Source organism: Pyricularia pennisetigena, chromosome 1 (assembly GCF_004337985.1).
Source record: "Pyricularia pennisetigena strain Br36 chromosome 1, whole genome shotgun sequence".
Classification (NCBI taxonomy): Eukaryota; Fungi; Ascomycota; class Sordariomycetes; order Magnaporthales; family Pyriculariaceae; genus Pyricularia; species Pyricularia pennisetigena.
In genome coordinates this window covers 3,471,890-3,488,150 of record NC_043740.1, presented here as the reverse complement: position 1 = coordinate 3,488,150, position 16,261 = coordinate 3,471,890, and the positions used below count along the sequence as shown (strand labels likewise).

At 50.9% G+C, this 16,261-nt stretch overlaps 5 protein-coding genes across 5 annotated transcripts; 2 read left to right on the top strand and 3 right to left on the bottom strand.

Annotated features, from left to right (window-relative positions):
• Positions 1-352: 352 nt before the first annotated feature.
• PpBr36_07593 (uncharacterized protein) lies at positions 353-5,778 on the bottom strand (the record flags this gene model as incomplete). The annotated part of the gene is made up of 2 exons (XM_029894729.1): positions 353-5,634; positions 5,724-5,778. 2 exons carry the CDS (start codon positions 5,776-5,778, stop codon positions 353-355), a joined length of 5,337 nt encoding a protein of 1,778 aa, XP_029748143.1.
• A 1,248-nt stretch (positions 5,779-7,026) lies between these two features.
• Positions 7,027-8,442, top strand: PpBr36_07592 (uncharacterized protein; the record flags this gene model as incomplete). The annotated part of the gene is made up of 1 exon (XM_029894728.1): positions 7,027-8,442. The coding sequence occupies one exon, from the start codon at positions 7,027-7,029 to the stop codon at positions 8,440-8,442; it is 1,416 nt and encodes a 471-aa protein (XP_029748144.1).
• Positions 8,443-8,865: 423 nt separating this feature from the next.
• Positions 8,866-9,190, bottom strand: PpBr36_07591 (uncharacterized protein; the record flags this gene model as incomplete). Its single annotated transcript, XM_029894727.1, has 2 exons — positions 8,866-8,894; positions 9,016-9,190. The coding sequence occupies 2 exons, from the start codon at positions 9,188-9,190 to the stop codon at positions 8,866-8,868; spliced, it is 204 nt and encodes a 67-aa protein (XP_029748141.1).
• Positions 9,191-9,884: 694 nt separating this feature from the next.
• PpBr36_07590 (uncharacterized protein) lies at positions 9,885-10,133 on the bottom strand (the record flags this gene model as incomplete). The annotated part of the gene is made up of 1 exon (XM_029894726.1): positions 9,885-10,133. One exon carries the CDS (start codon positions 10,131-10,133, stop codon positions 9,885-9,887), a length of 249 nt encoding a protein of 82 aa, XP_029748142.1.
• Positions 10,134-11,867: 1,734 nt separating this feature from the next.
• PpBr36_07589 (uncharacterized protein) lies at positions 11,868-13,176 on the top strand (the record flags this gene model as incomplete). The annotated part of the gene is made up of 7 exons (XM_029894725.1): positions 11,868-12,141; positions 12,206-12,337; positions 12,400-12,530; positions 12,625-12,724; positions 12,802-12,861; positions 12,935-13,041; positions 13,099-13,176. The coding sequence occupies 7 exons, from the start codon at positions 11,868-11,870 to the stop codon at positions 13,174-13,176; spliced, it is 882 nt and encodes a 293-aa protein (XP_029748741.1).
• Between the last annotated feature and the right edge of the window lie 3,085 nt (positions 13,177-16,261).

Below are 16,261 nucleotides of genomic sequence, written 5' to 3'. Positions count from 1 at the left end.
TTCTGCTTGGCCACCGATATAGTCGGGGGAAAATCCAACTGCAAGAAGGGTATATAGATTAAGTGACAAAGGAAATTCGAGACTCTGTATGTGGCCATGGTGCCCTCAAGAAGCACGCACGCCTCATCCATCCTTCCGAGCTGGTATAATTATGGTGCAGATGACGAATAAATATAAAACACCACCCGAAAGAAAAAAAAGAAAAGAAAGCAACGATATACCATCCTAAAGTCATGAGCCTCATTAATCTAAGAATAGGGGGTTTGATCTTGCCGCATAAACAAAAAAAAAAAAAAAAAAAAAAAAAAAAAAAAAAAAAAAAAAAAAAAAAAGTAGTAATATCACGGCGTCCTCAACGACCACCACCATGAGCAAAATTGTCGCCCTCGTCCTCCCTGTTAGGGTCTCGAACCTGACGTGGTAGCGGACTAGTCGCCCCGCTGGCGCTGGCACTCGAAGCAACGTAACTCTGGTCAATCCTAAATATCCAGTCCAGCTTGTCGCGCTCGCTGCGGGCTGCAAAAAGCCATGTGTTGTCCGTTCCGTAGATGGCAAACACGCCAGCCTGAAGCCGTTCGCTGAGGCCTGCAAGTCCTCCGCCGTTACCATTAGTCCGTGATCCCCCGCTGAAACCTGTCCAGATTGACGAGATCAAGCGGCCCGACGATGTTCGCCGATGCCCGGATGTCTGACGGGGCCTGGGAGCCGGAGAAGGATTTTCGTCGTGCACCTGTCCCGGTGACTGCGGCTGTCCGTCATCGCTGGGATCGTAACCGTGCCCGCCTGCTTCCATGAGTCCCAGGATGCCGGGCGAGCTGTCGACCCTCGAATTCCGAAGGCTGACAATACCAACCTCTTCACCATCCGTCACGCTGTGGATGTGTAGATAAGGCCGGCGAAGCTCGACGAAACGTTTGATCCAACGTGTCGAGTCGCTGCTTGGTACAAGCAGATATCCACCTTTCATGAGCTTTGGATTACGGGTCGCCTTGACAATCGTCGTAACCAAGCGCGGTGCCTCCTCGGGGGCTTCTGTCACCCCGTTTGCGGGAGGTGAGGTATTGAGCGGGCTCAGGATAGCTTGCAGTGGATCCGGGTGCGGCTTCAGCAGCTCAAAGCATTTTGTTAATAGGGCTGATTCGCGTTCGTCATACTCGGGCTTCGCAGTGGACAAGTCAGATATGGTAAGCGTAGGGTCTTCAGGCTCAGGCTCAGGCTCAGGCTCGGCCTCCGTCCCGGCCTCCTCGGATACCCCTTCGGTACCGGCATCCGTTGGTGTCTTGGGCTCGCCCTCGCCGTTGGTTTCAGCGGGCGGTGAGAGAACCTGAGAAACGTCCGGCGTGTCCTGGAGCAGCTCATTGATAGATTCAATGTCATCAGGTAGCTTGGGCGGTGGAATGTCCTCGTCGAGACCATCGCTATCCGTGAGCGGCTGTACCCTAGGCTGGGGATATCCAATCCTTCTCACAAAGTTCTGCACAGCCCCGACCTCTGCAATCCGTCTGCGCTTCTTCTTGGCAGCTATGAAATCACTGATGAGAGAAACGCCGCGCGGAGTCCAGCTTGTCAAGGTCTCCTCGCCCTTGACGTAATCATGCTGGCTGTTGAGCCGCCAAATGTCTCCCACACGCTTGATAGGCGCAGGTCGCATGGACATGGTGAAAATTCCCGTCGCCGACTTGACGATTCGGACACTCTGCCACAGCGAAGAGAGCAACGACGACTGGCGCACAAAGTTGCGTGACATTATCTGGCAAAAAACAGTCATGGAGAACTTCATTGGCTCTGCGAGCTTTTCCGATGCGACCTCCCATGAGATGCTCATCTGAACCTTGTACTTGTCTGCAGTGACGCGGTCGAGCAGCAGCGACCCGTGCAGCGAGGAGTCCCACTGGCCAATCATGGTCACGCTGCGGGTGCCGTTTGCGTTGTGGCGGAAGACGGGCTTCGACGCAAGCTTCATTGAGATGTCGGGCGTGATGTTGCCCATGTCAGGCGTCTTGCCGGCATGATCGACGAGCTGAATCTTGCCCACTCTTACAGACGTGACATCGTCCCACGGGAGAGCATCCCCAGAGCTGTGGCTCAGGTTGATCGCAATGCGCCTTTGCAGACCCTGATGGAGCTGGAACGTCCCCGCATCGAGTTCGCTCGTCTGAGTGACTTCGACCGGGACATACTCGCCGTTCTCGTCCATTTCCATAATCTGGACTCTGGCAAGCAGATCGTGCTTTTCTTCCGTGTGAAAATGGCTCTCGGATATCCTAGCCGCTTTCTGCTTCCCCCTCGACACCGGAACCGCATCCCTCATGTCGTCCCAGCTGAGAAGTTTGTCGAGGTGCATGGTTGAAACCTTGGCGAAGATGGCTATCCGGAGGCTGATGCCCTGTGACCCGAACAGAGGCACGCTCATGCTATGAACGCTCTCGAATCTGATGGGGCCCTCGTCAAAGTCGCTGATCATCTGCGTCGTGGTGACGCCATCTTCTTCCGACACGCCAGGAATGAAGAGCTGGGCATGCACTTCCGTGCCCTCGCGCTCGGCGAAACCGACCATCTCGCTCATGACGACGTTGAACTTAAGAGTGTTGGACGGTGCCCTAGCGCTCGACGGCTCCAGCGACAGCTTGATGATGCCGATGACGTGAGACGTGTGCGGCGATAGCACATCCAAGGTGAAGTCTTGAACGCGACTCTCAAACACGGCGCGCAGAGGCACATCTGTCTCGCCGACCAGGGTGTACTGGGGCATGCAGTTCTCGACAAAGGGGTTATCAAAGCTGAGATGCTGTGAGTACTCGGGCTCGTCGAGGTATTGGTACATCTGGCGCATCTGGCGCACACGATCATGGAGCTTCTCCAAGCTCCAAAGCCGAACGGAGCTGTCTCTGTAGTCGATGACTCGAACGCCAATGCACGGCTTGGGCGCCTCTTCGAGGGCAACGTCGTCGCCCTCACCCGGCAGGCCATTGAGAACCATGTCGTAAGATGAGCACAGCACATGCCCGACATCGACAACAGTGAATTGGAACGAGACGTGTTCTTCTAGCTCCTGGCTCATCACCTGCGCCTCCTTCAAAGTAGATGCGTTTTGCAGCAAAGTCTCGGCCATGTGAACATACCGCCGGTTCTTCCAGTGCTTCACCACGTCCTTTGCACGCTTTATTTCGGCTTCGGACAGCTTGGGATTGGCCTTTGGTCGCTTCAGCGGGTCGAGCCTTTCGATCTTGTCTTCAAAAGTCTTGCGCTGAACCTCGAGCTGTTTCTGCATTTCGGCCTTGAGCGACACGAGCGCATCCTCCATCCGTGCCTTCTCCTTCCTGATCGCCTCGACTTCAACATTTGCTGCTTCCGCAGTTTTGAGCTGGCCCTGGAATTCTTCCTTTTGCTTCTCCAGCTGGGTCTGCATCTCCTCCCTAGCCTCGCGCAGCTTGTCCTCCCCTTCGCCTTGCCCGGGGGTCGAGGGAATCGTCAGGGCCGTGTCCAGTGAGAAATTGTCGATAGTGCCAGTCGAAAGGTACTTTTCGCGGACGGGGTACGACGACATGGACTCTGTCTCGTCTTCTCCATCGCGGCCATTTACTCGCTCTTCCCGTTCCTTGAGGAGCTTCTCAAAAAGCCCGTTCAACTCCTCATCGGTCAGATTTGTGATGTTTTGGTCGGAGCCGAGGATAGCAGGCGCAGCCTCTCGCCGCGCAAAAGACCAATCCGTGTCGCGCCCATCCCGCTGAAACGGCCCCGGCGAGTCGGGCCGGCTGTCAGCCCCAAAGTCAGATCCTGCCTTGCTAACGTTCCTGGCATGCCCGTACTTGGCCGACATGGGCGATGTGGCCTTGTCAAGATTCTGCAGTTGACTGGCGGTGAGTGACTGCCGTAGGAGACTCTGTTCTGTTCGCTCCGCTCGTGCCTCCATGGGATGGTTAAATCTAAAGATGTGAAAGTCGCCAAGAATGACTCGGTATCCGGAATGAAGCTGCTTGGGTTCGGCGATACGTTTGCCATTAACCATAACGGCTGCTCCGGGTTGCGGTATCAGAGTAACAGTCCCGTCCTGCGCATTGTCGAAGATGCAGTGTTCATGCAAAATGCCTGAACCGTTCAGGCGGATATTTGCTTGGTGTTCTCCATTCGACTCTACGTTTCCGACAATTGTTGTTCCGGGTTTGAGGTTGTAAACCAGACATTCAGCCAATAGCGGGTCGTCCGACAGGTTGACCAAATGCGGAATCTTTTTGGGAGTGCTCAGCCCGATAAAGCCCTTCTCGATGCTGATTCCTAATTCTTCCAACGCAGCCTCACGTTCTTTGTGAATCTCCTCGGTCTTCTGCAACTTTTCTTCCCAAGTCTGGTTCAGGTCCGTCAACAGCTTCTCGCTTTGACTCAACTGTTCGGCAATTTCAGCCTTTGAAACCTTTTTGACCGTTCCGTCTGCCGCTGTGATGCTGACAATCTGCTGTTCCAACGGTGTACCCTCAGCGTAAATCTCGTCCGGAGGTACGGCCGAGCCGGTTCCACCGCCACCGCCGCCGCCACCGCCTCCTCCGAGCTTGGTTTTGAGCATGGCCAATTCCTCCTTCAGTTCTCTGATCATGCGTGCATTGGCGTCTTCGTTGACAACCGCGTGGTTCTTGATACGTTTGGCCGAGTCTGCGTACCGAAGTGTACTGAGTGTTTCATCAAAGTTGATGTCTGCTGGACTGATGGCCGCTATCATGGCAGTCATACTGTTTCCACCTAACGAGTCCTTTAGCAGCCATGTGAGCACTGAATCACGATATGGCACCTGGCCAGTGGCACCGCCCTTCTTCTTCTTGCCGGTCGACAGATCAGCTAGCGCTGCAATGACACGTCCCAGTGTAGAGAGCGATCGGTTGATCTCAGCACCTTCCTTGAGACGTGCGCCGGTAGCTCCAGTAGATGTTGCTCTTTCAGAACCTGCCAAGTCAACCAGACTAATCTTTGCAACTTTTTCCATGGCCATCTTGGTCTCGACATCGAACTTCTTCTGGGTCAGCATCAGGGTGAACACAGCGTGACTTCGACTTGAAGTTTCGTTCATGTTGGTGGCAGCGACCGTTCTCGCTTTGTTTCCTTCGTCCATCAGATGCTCAATCTCCTGGAAACTGCTGACGGCCAGCTTGGCCAGGTCTTCGACGTAGGGTCCTGTCGACGGGTGCTCTCGGACCTTGAGATTGCCCTTGGTGCTCGGGTTGAGCAGATCGCGAACGCGCTCGTTGTAAATTTCGAGATATGACACCTCGACGGTGCACTTGAGATTCGAGTCCGTCTGCATCTTGTTGATCCGTTCAAACATGTCCTGACAAATCATGGGAATGATACCATGCTCTTTTCCATACCCCATCATGGAGTACGACTTTCCGGAACCCGTTTGACCGTATGCGAAAATACAGTTGTTGTATCCCTGGAATGCATTATCCAGTAGCGGTATTCCCAAATCGGTGTGTAGATTTGACTGGCCAGCATAGTTCGGTGCCTCCTTGTCGAAAGACCAGTATGACCTATCGAAGGCGAAGACTTTCTGACCCTGGTCCTTCTTGCTTGCGCCTTCTGGTGCCGTAAGGACGGTCTGGTTGTCTCGCATTTCGACGATACATTTTGCTCCGCGATCCTTTTCTACAAGAGTCCACAGCTGTGAGCTTTCCTGGCACCTTCATAGAGACGCAGGGTCCCTTCCGCCATGACAACAACAACAAAGAACCTACCTCGGGAGTTGAACGGCCGACACCGAACAACCACCTTGATGTTTCCACCAGCCATCTTGTCGGTGTGTGAGGGGGGCTCCGCCAGCGGCGAGGTCGGCGTGCCCCTTTTCGAGCGTGGTCGCGAGCGGTCTGCGAACTTGGAGCTCGATCGTTTTCAGGGGGTTATTCGCGTAATTGGTCAAGAATAGTCGAAATAGAAGCGCGCGTGTCTTCCCAGCACTGCACTTGTTCGTAATCGCAAAGGTGCATCCTCCGCGTGGGGTAAATTGTCTTAACGGTCGGACGCGGAGTTGTCGAGGGAGGGAGTGGTTGAGTGATAGTTTAGCGACAGACTGCTCTGACCAGCGTGGTGGTGGACTTTTTCGAGTTTAGTTGGGTGGGGACATTCGAGTCCGGGGCCTGTTCAACTCTTTTCGAGACAAATAATCAACCGAACTGAATAAATCTTGTCGTCGGGCCGATGAGGGACGTGGGAACATCGTCTGTTCCAAAATGCACTTAACAAGAATTCAAAAAATAAAAATCAAACGAAAAAGAAAGAGAACAAAAAATCAAGCAAACGCCCGCAACCAATTTCCTGAATGAATCTGCAAGTCATGCCTGACCGCAGTTAGTTGCATGTCTATATTGGCCGAGTAAATCCGTGTCAACAAACTATTTCCCACTCCGACGCGGACGCGAAGCTCTTTCTCATTGGCTAGCAGTTTATTCGTCATAAGGAAGGAAATTAAGGTTCATTCACGTGTCAGCCTGTACAAGTTAAGACCCTGGCGCCACGGCTATGCCAGATCTGCGCCAGGTCTGCATGTCTAAGGTATGCCAAATACCCTTTTTTTACCTTGAAACAATGTTTTAAAATACATCCTATCGACCTCAAATTCGGACGGGCTTTGGAATTCCTTGCGGAAATGTTCGGGACGACGGCGATAGTTTAGCGTGAATATGACAATGGCAAAGTGCATTCCGCGGCTTGAGATTCACATAATTAAATCTGGGGCATTGGAATATGCTGCGGGTATCTTGCATAGGGGTGTAATTTGCACACAAATTGGGCTTAGCGTGGCTGTCAAGACCGCCCTTGGATTGCGACGTGAACCCTGGTTTGCCCCGCGAAATTCTGCCGCCTTGTCCCCGCCTAAATTTCTTGACTGAGATTTGACCCCTCCAACTTTTTTTGCTCCGTAGCACGCGATACAGTTCAGTTTGCGACGGCTAGTATTGACGCAGCATCTCTTCGACTCAACACCGCCGTTTCGATTTTTTCCAACTTTACTGAAGGGACGCCATAGCACAAGACCCCGTCATGACCTCCGCAGTAGCACTCCCGGAGGTCCAGGCCGACGCGCCTGCAGAGAACCCACCCAAGGCAGAGGCCACTGCCTCTACCCTCGATACAGTTGCTCCTACATCCACGACGACAACGCCACCAACAAAGCCAATCCACACCCTTGTGCTTGACACAGGGCCACTGATCAAAGGCGATCCGGCCGTCAGCACCTTGATTGCCCGCGCAGAAGAATTATACACTATTCCGGCCGTCCTCGAGGAGATACGAGATGAAGCGACCCGGACACGCATAAACAACACCCTTTTGCCTTTTTTGAAGTTGAGGAGTCCGAAGCCCGAGAGCATCAAGTTTGTGTCAGACTTTGCACGTCGCACAGGAGACCTCGAGGTGCTCAGCAGGCCGGATATTGCGCTGATAGCCTTGACGTACGAGCTGGAAATCGAGAGGAACAACGGTGATTGGAGGTTGAGGAATACCCCTAACCAACAAAGGGTCAACGGAAGCCCACCAAAGAAGGAAGATGCGCAGGTTAGCCAGGAGACAGCGAAGGAGCCGTTAACAGAGTCAGCAGAGACAATAGAGCAGACTTCAGATGTAGCAACGGACATCCCTGCGGCAACAGAACAAGTCGGTACCACTGAAGAGGTGCCTGCTGTTACCAGCATAGAGGAGTCGTCAGAGGAGCCTGCCGCACCCGTTGAAGAGCTCAAGAACTTAGACTTGGATGGTGCAACACCTGAGGCAGATCATGTTACCGAAGTGGTCGACGAAGAGGACTCGGCCAGCGATGACGGCGACGGTGAATGGATCACTCCATCCAACATTAAAAAGCACAAGGCGAAGGACAACCCCACGCGCGCACCAGAGCAACCAATACAGCGCGTCCTGCAGGCTGCCCTTCTCACCTCTGATTTCGCCATGCAAAACGTATCCCTGCGCATCAACCTCAACGTGGTCTCGCCTACCCTGGCGCGCATCACACACCTCAAATCCTGGGTGCTGCGCTGCCACGGCTGTTTCGCCGTGACGCGCCAGATGGAGAAGCAATTCTGTCCCAAGTGCGGCCAGCCGACGCTGACGCGGACAAGCTGCTCAACTGACACCAACGGCAACTTCAAGGTGCACCTGAAGCGCAACTTTCAGTGGAACAACAGGGGCAACGTGTTCAGCATCCCGAAGCCGGTACATGGCACCGCAAGCGGAAAGAAGACTGCGAGCGGCGGCGGTAAGAACGGATGGGGCAGGGACCTGCTGCTTGCGGAAGATCAAAAGGAGTACCAGCGCAAGGTTGACGACGAGCGCCGCGCGAGGGTGAGAGATCTCATGGATGAGGACTATCTCCCCGGCATCCTGACTGGTGAGAGGGCAGGCGGAAACGGTCGGATCAAGGTTGGCGCGGGGCGCAATGTCAATGGAAAGAAACGGAGGTAATACAAGCTGCTGTTTGTCGTGTGATGCCATTTTCTTGCAAAATAAAAATACCAGCTTAGAGATACACCGGTACACGGATTGATAGACAAAAGCATCATGACCAAAAAATAGACCTGATACGAGTGATGACCACCATATGCACGACATTCCCATAGTATTGCAAAGGCATGCGACAGATGAAGCAGCCTCAGCAAGAGATAGCCGTTTTTCATCCCTCTGCTGGACTCGTCACAACATATATGCAGGATTCCAACACCCTTTTTTTGGCCGTCGCCCGTCCCATCATTTAAGCCAGATGTTGCGCCAAAAACGCCTCTCCCTTGACCGGGTAGTAATTGACCGTTTGAAAGAAAGAAAAAAAAACATATATGAATAAACCGAATTATACCGCTCAGAACAAGTCAGAAGAATGCAAGAAACAGCTCATGATGACTGAAGCGCCTTGAGGTCCTCTGTAGCAAAACACCCAACACATCCGGTCAGCAAATGCGAATTTTCACGGGCAGCTTGTAATCAACGTCTTAAAATGGACAGAGCGAGAGAGAAAAAAAAAAAAAAAAAAAAAAAACTCACTCTTCTCCGTCTGCAGCAGCCCAAACCTCTTCTTGAGGGTTATGCGGTGGCGCGACCACTTGTCGTCGGGCGAGAAGCGCGCCGGGTGCGCAGACTTGGTCACCTTGCCCTCGAGCACCTTCTTGAGGGTGTAGGCACGCTTGCCCGAGGCGTCGACGTTGCACATAAGATGCATTTTTGCTTGTGTAAGAGTCTTTTTTTGGCTTTGGTTTCGGGTTCTGAGGTGAGAGACGCTGAGGGGGCACGTTCTTGTGGCGTGGTCGTCGGCGTCGTTGGTCTGTTTGTCGCTGCTCTTCTTTTTGGTTCTGCGGACGATGCGCTTCACGGTTTGAGGCTGAGAAATTTTTGGGCGGGTTGCGGGCAGAATCGTTCACCGCTGGGTGGTAGCTTTGGGATTTGGGTGGAGCGGGAGTCGGGGGAATTATCCAATCACAAGGGTGGTCGCATTGAGTGGGGCAGTCGAGTGAAGGGAGTCGAGCCCGGGGTTGGACGAGAATCAAGACTCGTAAGCCTTGCGATTTGATTATCAACTTCATCGCTAGAAGATAGAGGTTTTCAATTGACCAGGATAGACCATTTCTGCATATATTTGCCTAGATGGCAGTGGCACACGTGCATACACTGTGGGCCAATTTATTCAAAGATTCAATATTCACTAACTGTCCTCCGATTATCCAGTAGCAAAAGCCATTCTGCACTCGTCTTCGATTATCTTCGCCAGTATTATGAACGGATGGACAGCCAACAGCTTGAATTGTTTTGAATAACCCAGTTCCATATCCTGGTAGGTCCATGTTCCCCGTGCTCTTTGTTCTCACGGCGTTTTTGTGTTGTCGAAATCAAACCAAGAGGCTCTTGGTCTGGCCAACTCAACGACGATATATGCCATAGTTGGCTGGGTAGTTGGCGTATGTGCCGAAGCCTCGGTTTCTGTCACCTGACCACCTGCTGCCTCTGGTGGTGGCTCCGGCGCCGTTGAAGCCACCATGGTTTGGATGGGTGGCAGGGTTGTTGGTATACGTGTGAGTAGCAGCACCCACCGCGGTGGTGTCTACAGGGGCTGCGACTGTGCCCGAGATTGCGAGTGCGCCGATGGTCAAGACGTGAGTGAACTTCATGTTGACGGTGGAGGAGGGCCGCCTAAAGACAAGGCTCTTGATGATGGGGCAGAATGGCTATGCTTTCCAGGACTCTGTTGTGCTTTTGTCTGGCTTGCTGTGGTTTGAGTGTTTTTTTTTTTTTTATCTCAATGCGAGGACTGGCAGGGGCTTTTATGGTCTTCCTCAGATCGTCAGGCTGAGGCTTGCTGTTTGTGTCGTGTAACCTTGCACTAACAAAAGCTCATATATGTTATCAACTCATAAATCCCCACAAGGCTGGCTCTATGACGATTGACCTGGCCACCCGAGTCTAGGCAACTATCCTCAGAGGCACATGGCGTCCAATCCAGTCAGCATAATCTGGAAATGGCAGCCTTCTAGGGCCGGTGCAACCACAGCCAATTACTCCCTGGGCCTTTGCAGATCTTTCATGATCAACAACACGCTCGACAACGTAGTTACTGTGCGGCTCAGGCCAGAGCTCCAACTGATGGTAGACTCGGTGGCGGCCTGCCACCCGGCGCTTTTGTCGACGTCATGATTTGAGACTCTGTTAGCTTCCCTGGTTGTCTTACCTCACGGAATAACCCCTAGAAGGGAATTTCAGGGGGGGATCTGACTGTTGTACTTTGCGATTTGATGATCAAATAGTTTAATATGGAGTTAGTGGCGCATGCAGCATATATCTGGATGATGGTCGTCATTTATAATGACATTGGTGTACATGAAATCCACATTCAACACTTGTTGATATCGAAGATAGGGGGCATCGCTACTTGCCAATGACGCTGGCCCATCGTTGCCTGGCCCTTTTTGTTGGGCAGTTCTCTGTCAACATCTTAGCTGTGCCCGAATGTCTTTCGTGGTGGTCTTAGACATCTTCAGATGAGAGACATGCAAGGGTCAACTGGCCCGAGCCGTGTGTCCTGGCCAAATTATTTTTGCAGCCCTACGAACAAGCAATCATGCGTACCATAAAGCAAAGTTCCTGCGTCCCTTCAGTTATTAGCAGCAGGATTGCTGAACAAGGCGGGACGTTTCAGTCAAATCGCAGAATCAGGTTTCCCCCATGTTGGCAACATAAGTAGGTGAAGAAATTCACTTGAGCCTCAGCAACTAATGCAGGACTGGAAAGGATGATAAGCTAGGCAGTACACTAGGGTTACTAGCCAGTAGTCTCCGTACGGAGAAACTCACCTCGAGTTTCGTTTTTCCCCTCTTTCCCACGCTTGAACAGCTTGGTGAAGTTGTAATCACTGTCGGGCACAGCTCACACCTGTATCCAGTTCAAGGCCAAGACCCAGGATTAACCAGTGCTTGAATGGTGAGGTATTCAGGCTGGCACTCAATCAAACAGTGAACCTAGTCTAGGGCCGCTTCCTTTGAACTGGAAGTCGATATTTTTAGGTCGTAACTGTCGTTGCCTAAACCTACCGTGGTGGGCAACTACCTAGGGCACCTGCCTTATGTGGCTGTATCCTGCTTGCTCCTACAACCTTCGGTATATTCCAAAGAGGCAGGGCCAAGCCATCACTCCTGCACTGCAGTGCTAATGGAAGCGGATTTTGGGGGTTTGCTTTCAGACCGTCACAACATGCCATCTACACTAACTCACTCATCGCACGCTATTATCAACCCTCTCGTCAATTGTCAAACGATTGAAGAGGAGCCCAACTTTTTACTAAGCTCTTGACAACCCTCTCGTAAATAATCCCCAGCTGCACCAGACGCGCACTTCTGATCAATGCAAGAATGGAGATGCCCAAAAGCCCCAGAAAAGAAGTCTATCATCCTCTGACTGGGCATTCTGACGATCGGCGGTCCAGCGTCGAAGATGAGCTCTTTGACTACCAGGATCACTCAGACTCGCAGTCGCAGCAGAGATATCATGATCGTCGGAACTACATTCTCTGGGCGCTCTACCTAGCATCTAATGTCATATCTTTTGTTGTTGGTGGCTATTTCGGCACTAAGATACACACCAACAGCCTCGACAGGGAGTGCTCAATGCACACATCGGCTTATTGTGAGTATATCAGACAAAAATGACATTTCTCATGAAAGTGTCTTGCTAAAAGGAATGACCACAGCACCGTTAACAAAAGCTGTTGATATCACGTACGCATACACCAACTTCAACGGGTCATTCCTCAAAGAAACCATTTACAGGAAGGATGCGTCCCCCGAGGTAGATGCTGCTTGGGAGGCATTAGGGGTAGATTGTGAGTCTGAAACTGTATGCGCAGCTCTCCAAATGGTTGAGGGCTAATCGCTCAATCTTCAGACCGCCCTGGTATTATTCCCCTCGAAGACGGGCCTGCAGTCGGTCTTGAAGAGCGTCATGTACAGCGTTCGGAGAAGTACGGCGCAGGATACTTTGTGAACGTAGAGGGGATGCACCACTTGCACTGCCTGGTAAGGTTGCCCACATACTGGTTCCTCTTGGTTGCCAAAGAACTTCGATTACGTTGGTGCTCTGCGCTCTGCCATGATATTAACATTCTGATAGAATCTTGTCAGAAAGTCATTGTACTTCAACTATGCGTACTACAAAGACCTTGGCATGCACGCCTTCAAGAATGACGAGCACATTCTCAAGCTCCATATCAGTACGGCACTTTCATTTCAATCTTAGCACTATTGATCAACCGTGGGCTCTGCTGACGGAATGGTCTCTACCCTGCAGCTCACTGCCTCGACACTGTCCGCCAGGTGCTCATGTGCAACGTTGATACGGGCCTTCTCGGTAGGTTCACGGCAAATACTACTTTTATGCCTACGCACAAAATGATTTCGAAGATGCTGATAGCTAGACTCAGGTCAAGTCTGGTTTGATCCGCAGAAGCCGGCAGCTTTCCCCGACTTCAATACGCGGCACAAGTGCAAGAACTTTGATGCAGTCAGGCAGTGGGCAGAAACGCTGCAGGTGAGTCTGCCGTTCTGACCCCAGCTGGCCGCCTGCTTGTGACTAATACTACAACAGGCTCCTCTGGCAGACCAGATTCCTATGGACTACGTGAAGCCAGCAGATCCTCGATACATTCTGCCGAGTACCCCCTAATGCGACATTTCAATCAATAGACGAGGATGCAGTAGTGTGGCCAGGATTGGAGCCAGTAGGCATATTGCAGGGAGAGCATGGATCACAAGCTGTACAGATCTTGCACAAGCTGCAACATCATAGTCGCGGCAAAGCATATCATGACCACTTTCTTTGTCCCCGCCAGTAAACATTAAACGCTTATCAAACTACCCGGATCTCTATCTCATTCACTAAGGAGAGACTTGATAGGTTGGGGTGCATGAGTTTGCTAGTGTATCTACCATCTAATTTGTGCAGAGAATTCTATGCAATCATACTATACACAACTCCCATTTGCGAAAGGCATAAGCAATAATTAACTATATGTGGAGAGCACAGGTGCATAAGCATTGGATTCTCAAATTGTAAAAAAATAACGAGAGAATATGAAATGGTCACAACAATGTTCAGAAATTAAAACAAAATTAAAGACATATGCCAAAGAAAAAAAAAAAAAAAAACAATTTCCGATGTACAGCAGAATGGTGCTCGAGGCGGGGGATATTGGCATGGTTGATCAGTAAAGATCCAGGTACTTATTTGCCTTAGAATAGACAGAAAGGAAGAACCTGGCTTTTTCCCTTAAGGCCCCATCGCCTTGAACAAACCCAAGCAAAAGCCGAAATGAACGTTGAAACAAAATACGAAGTAATGATACCTACCGCCTACCTATCTGCGCAGGCTCCGTCTGGCGGTCGAATACTACCAAGCATTTAAGTGACATGGAGACGGATGTCACCGTCAACACAGCCTCACAAGATCCCAGCAGCAATAAAGACAGGCAGTGGCTTTGCAAACGAGGAATAAGCTTCATAGAGTCGCAATACTCGAGCCTGTCAACCTACCAAAACCAGAAGTCAACCCCGGTCGATCATTGCCAGCAAAGACGCGGAGGCCTCTCTCGACTGTCGTCGATATTGATTGATCCCCTCGCCCAGACTCTCGTGTTGGACAAAAATCTCCTTTCCAACTCTTCGTCCCACCCCTTTGACCAAGACAGCCAACTTGGCAAAGGAGTGACGTCCGTCCCCAGTTAACCCCCTTCAACGGCCCCGCAAAGCGATTCGGCGAGCCGATGCAATGTTTTTGTTGTTGCACAGCCTTCCAGAAAAACGAAAAATCCCCCCCTTGCCGTTCCGCCAACAAAGAAAGCAAAAAACCAACACACCCCCGTGGCGTCAACAGTCGGTGCGGTATGACGGGGAAGGCGGCGTCAGGCTATTTCTCGGCTTTTTTTCCTCCAGATCGATCGGTGGGGTTTGGTTACGAAAGGAGAGAGGAGAAAAAAAAAGGGGGAGTTTTCAGTAGCTTTTCTGACTCAGCTCTTACTACGTAGTGCTTTTCTTCCAATTACCCAGCATGAAAAACCCTCAACCAGAGCCACGGACAAAAAAAAAACAAGGCGAACAATTAACTGCGGTAGTTGCCATGGCGGGGAATGTTATGCCCCCTTTGGGATTCTGGGAATCTCGGGTTTTCTCTTCCGAGCTTTGTTCGCGGCTTGCCGATCCCATTATTTTTTTTTTCTTTGGTGAGTGATTGCGTTAGGGTTATGGTGTTTATGCACTCGATAGTGCGCTTCGATGGGGGGTTCCCGGTACCTTGCATGAGCGGCAGAGGCGCCGGCGGTCCAAGGCAGGCGGGGGTCGCGCGATCCGCACTGAGCTTTACAGTTGTGAAAAATGTGCCAACTTTATTTGTTTTTTTTTTTCTTATTTGCTTTCCAACATGCAATTTGACCCAATCATGAAAGCAGAATATACTATAGTAGTTACGTGACAGACCAAATAAATCGCTCACCGACTGGAGAATACATGCTCGCCTGCTCAATGAATTCATCATCCGCAGAAAGAAGCAACTCCTCAAACAATCAGAGGTCGAGGAAAAAAAAAAAAAAAGCCTCATCCAGGAGTATTACTCACGTATCCGCTTTGCCACTCTAGACAACACCGTGGTTGACATCGTTTAACCAATTCACTTCAACCACGTCAGAAGAAAACAGAGAGGGAAAAAAAACCCGCGGGACGTGGCGGGTTGTGGGCCCGTTCTAGAGCCTCTTCTCGATCCATTTTTTTTTTGTCGGGACAGAGGGATTTTATCGTCTGACCTTTTTTTTTTTTTTTTTTTTTTTTTTTTTTTTTCTCGCTTACGTGGTAATTAACCTTTTTTTCCTCTGTTTGTTTTTCTCCTCTTGCCAAGCTTTTCTTCTTGACGCTCATCCGCTTGCCTTGTCCGGATCGTCAGGGCGATTGACAGGTCTGGATCAGTCTTGGATCAGCAAAACTTGTTGATCGACACATGTGATGTAACGGAATGGGAGTTTTGCTGACAATTGCCTCCCCGGGGATTGTCTTTGGATGTTGCCTTCCTGTAAATTCCAGGCAGCCTACCCGGGTATTCACTTGCTACAGATGGTCTACTCGCGTAGAAATGGTTGATTCCGGTCGTGGACTTTGGTGGGTGGGCCTTGTGACAAAGGGTAGTTGGTATTACTCGCAATCTGACAAGGGCATCATCATCCCACATTTTTTTTTGGTCGTCTTTCTGTTCATGTGGAACACATTATAGAGGAATTGTGCTTATCCGTTGTAGAGCACGTGCGCCGTCAAAAACAACCTTAACGCAACAGAGTCCCAAGGATCAGCGTAAGCCCAGCAACATGGCATTCTGGTGGGTAGTTTCCCAGGTAGAACAAAAGACGTCAATGCTGTGGATGGTTACACAGGATGGACGTTTAAACTTCCGAGATGCATAATCACCATAGTACAATACAAGCACGAGCAATGTTGTAGAACGACATGTCCTGCATAAATAGATTTCAAATCGAAAAAAAAAAAAACATTAGACTGCTAAACCTGAACCGAATAGATGATGGCCAAAGATATTGCTGTCCAGACCACAAAGCTCAATGCAACAGAAATAGCCAAGACAGCTCTTGGCAGACCTTAACGAAAGTAGAGAAGACAAAGTAAAAATATCGCCTATCAGACATATCCACGCAATCAGGGCGGGATGGTCATCGGGGTTGTAGAATGTTGCTAAAGATGCCAAACACCAGACATGA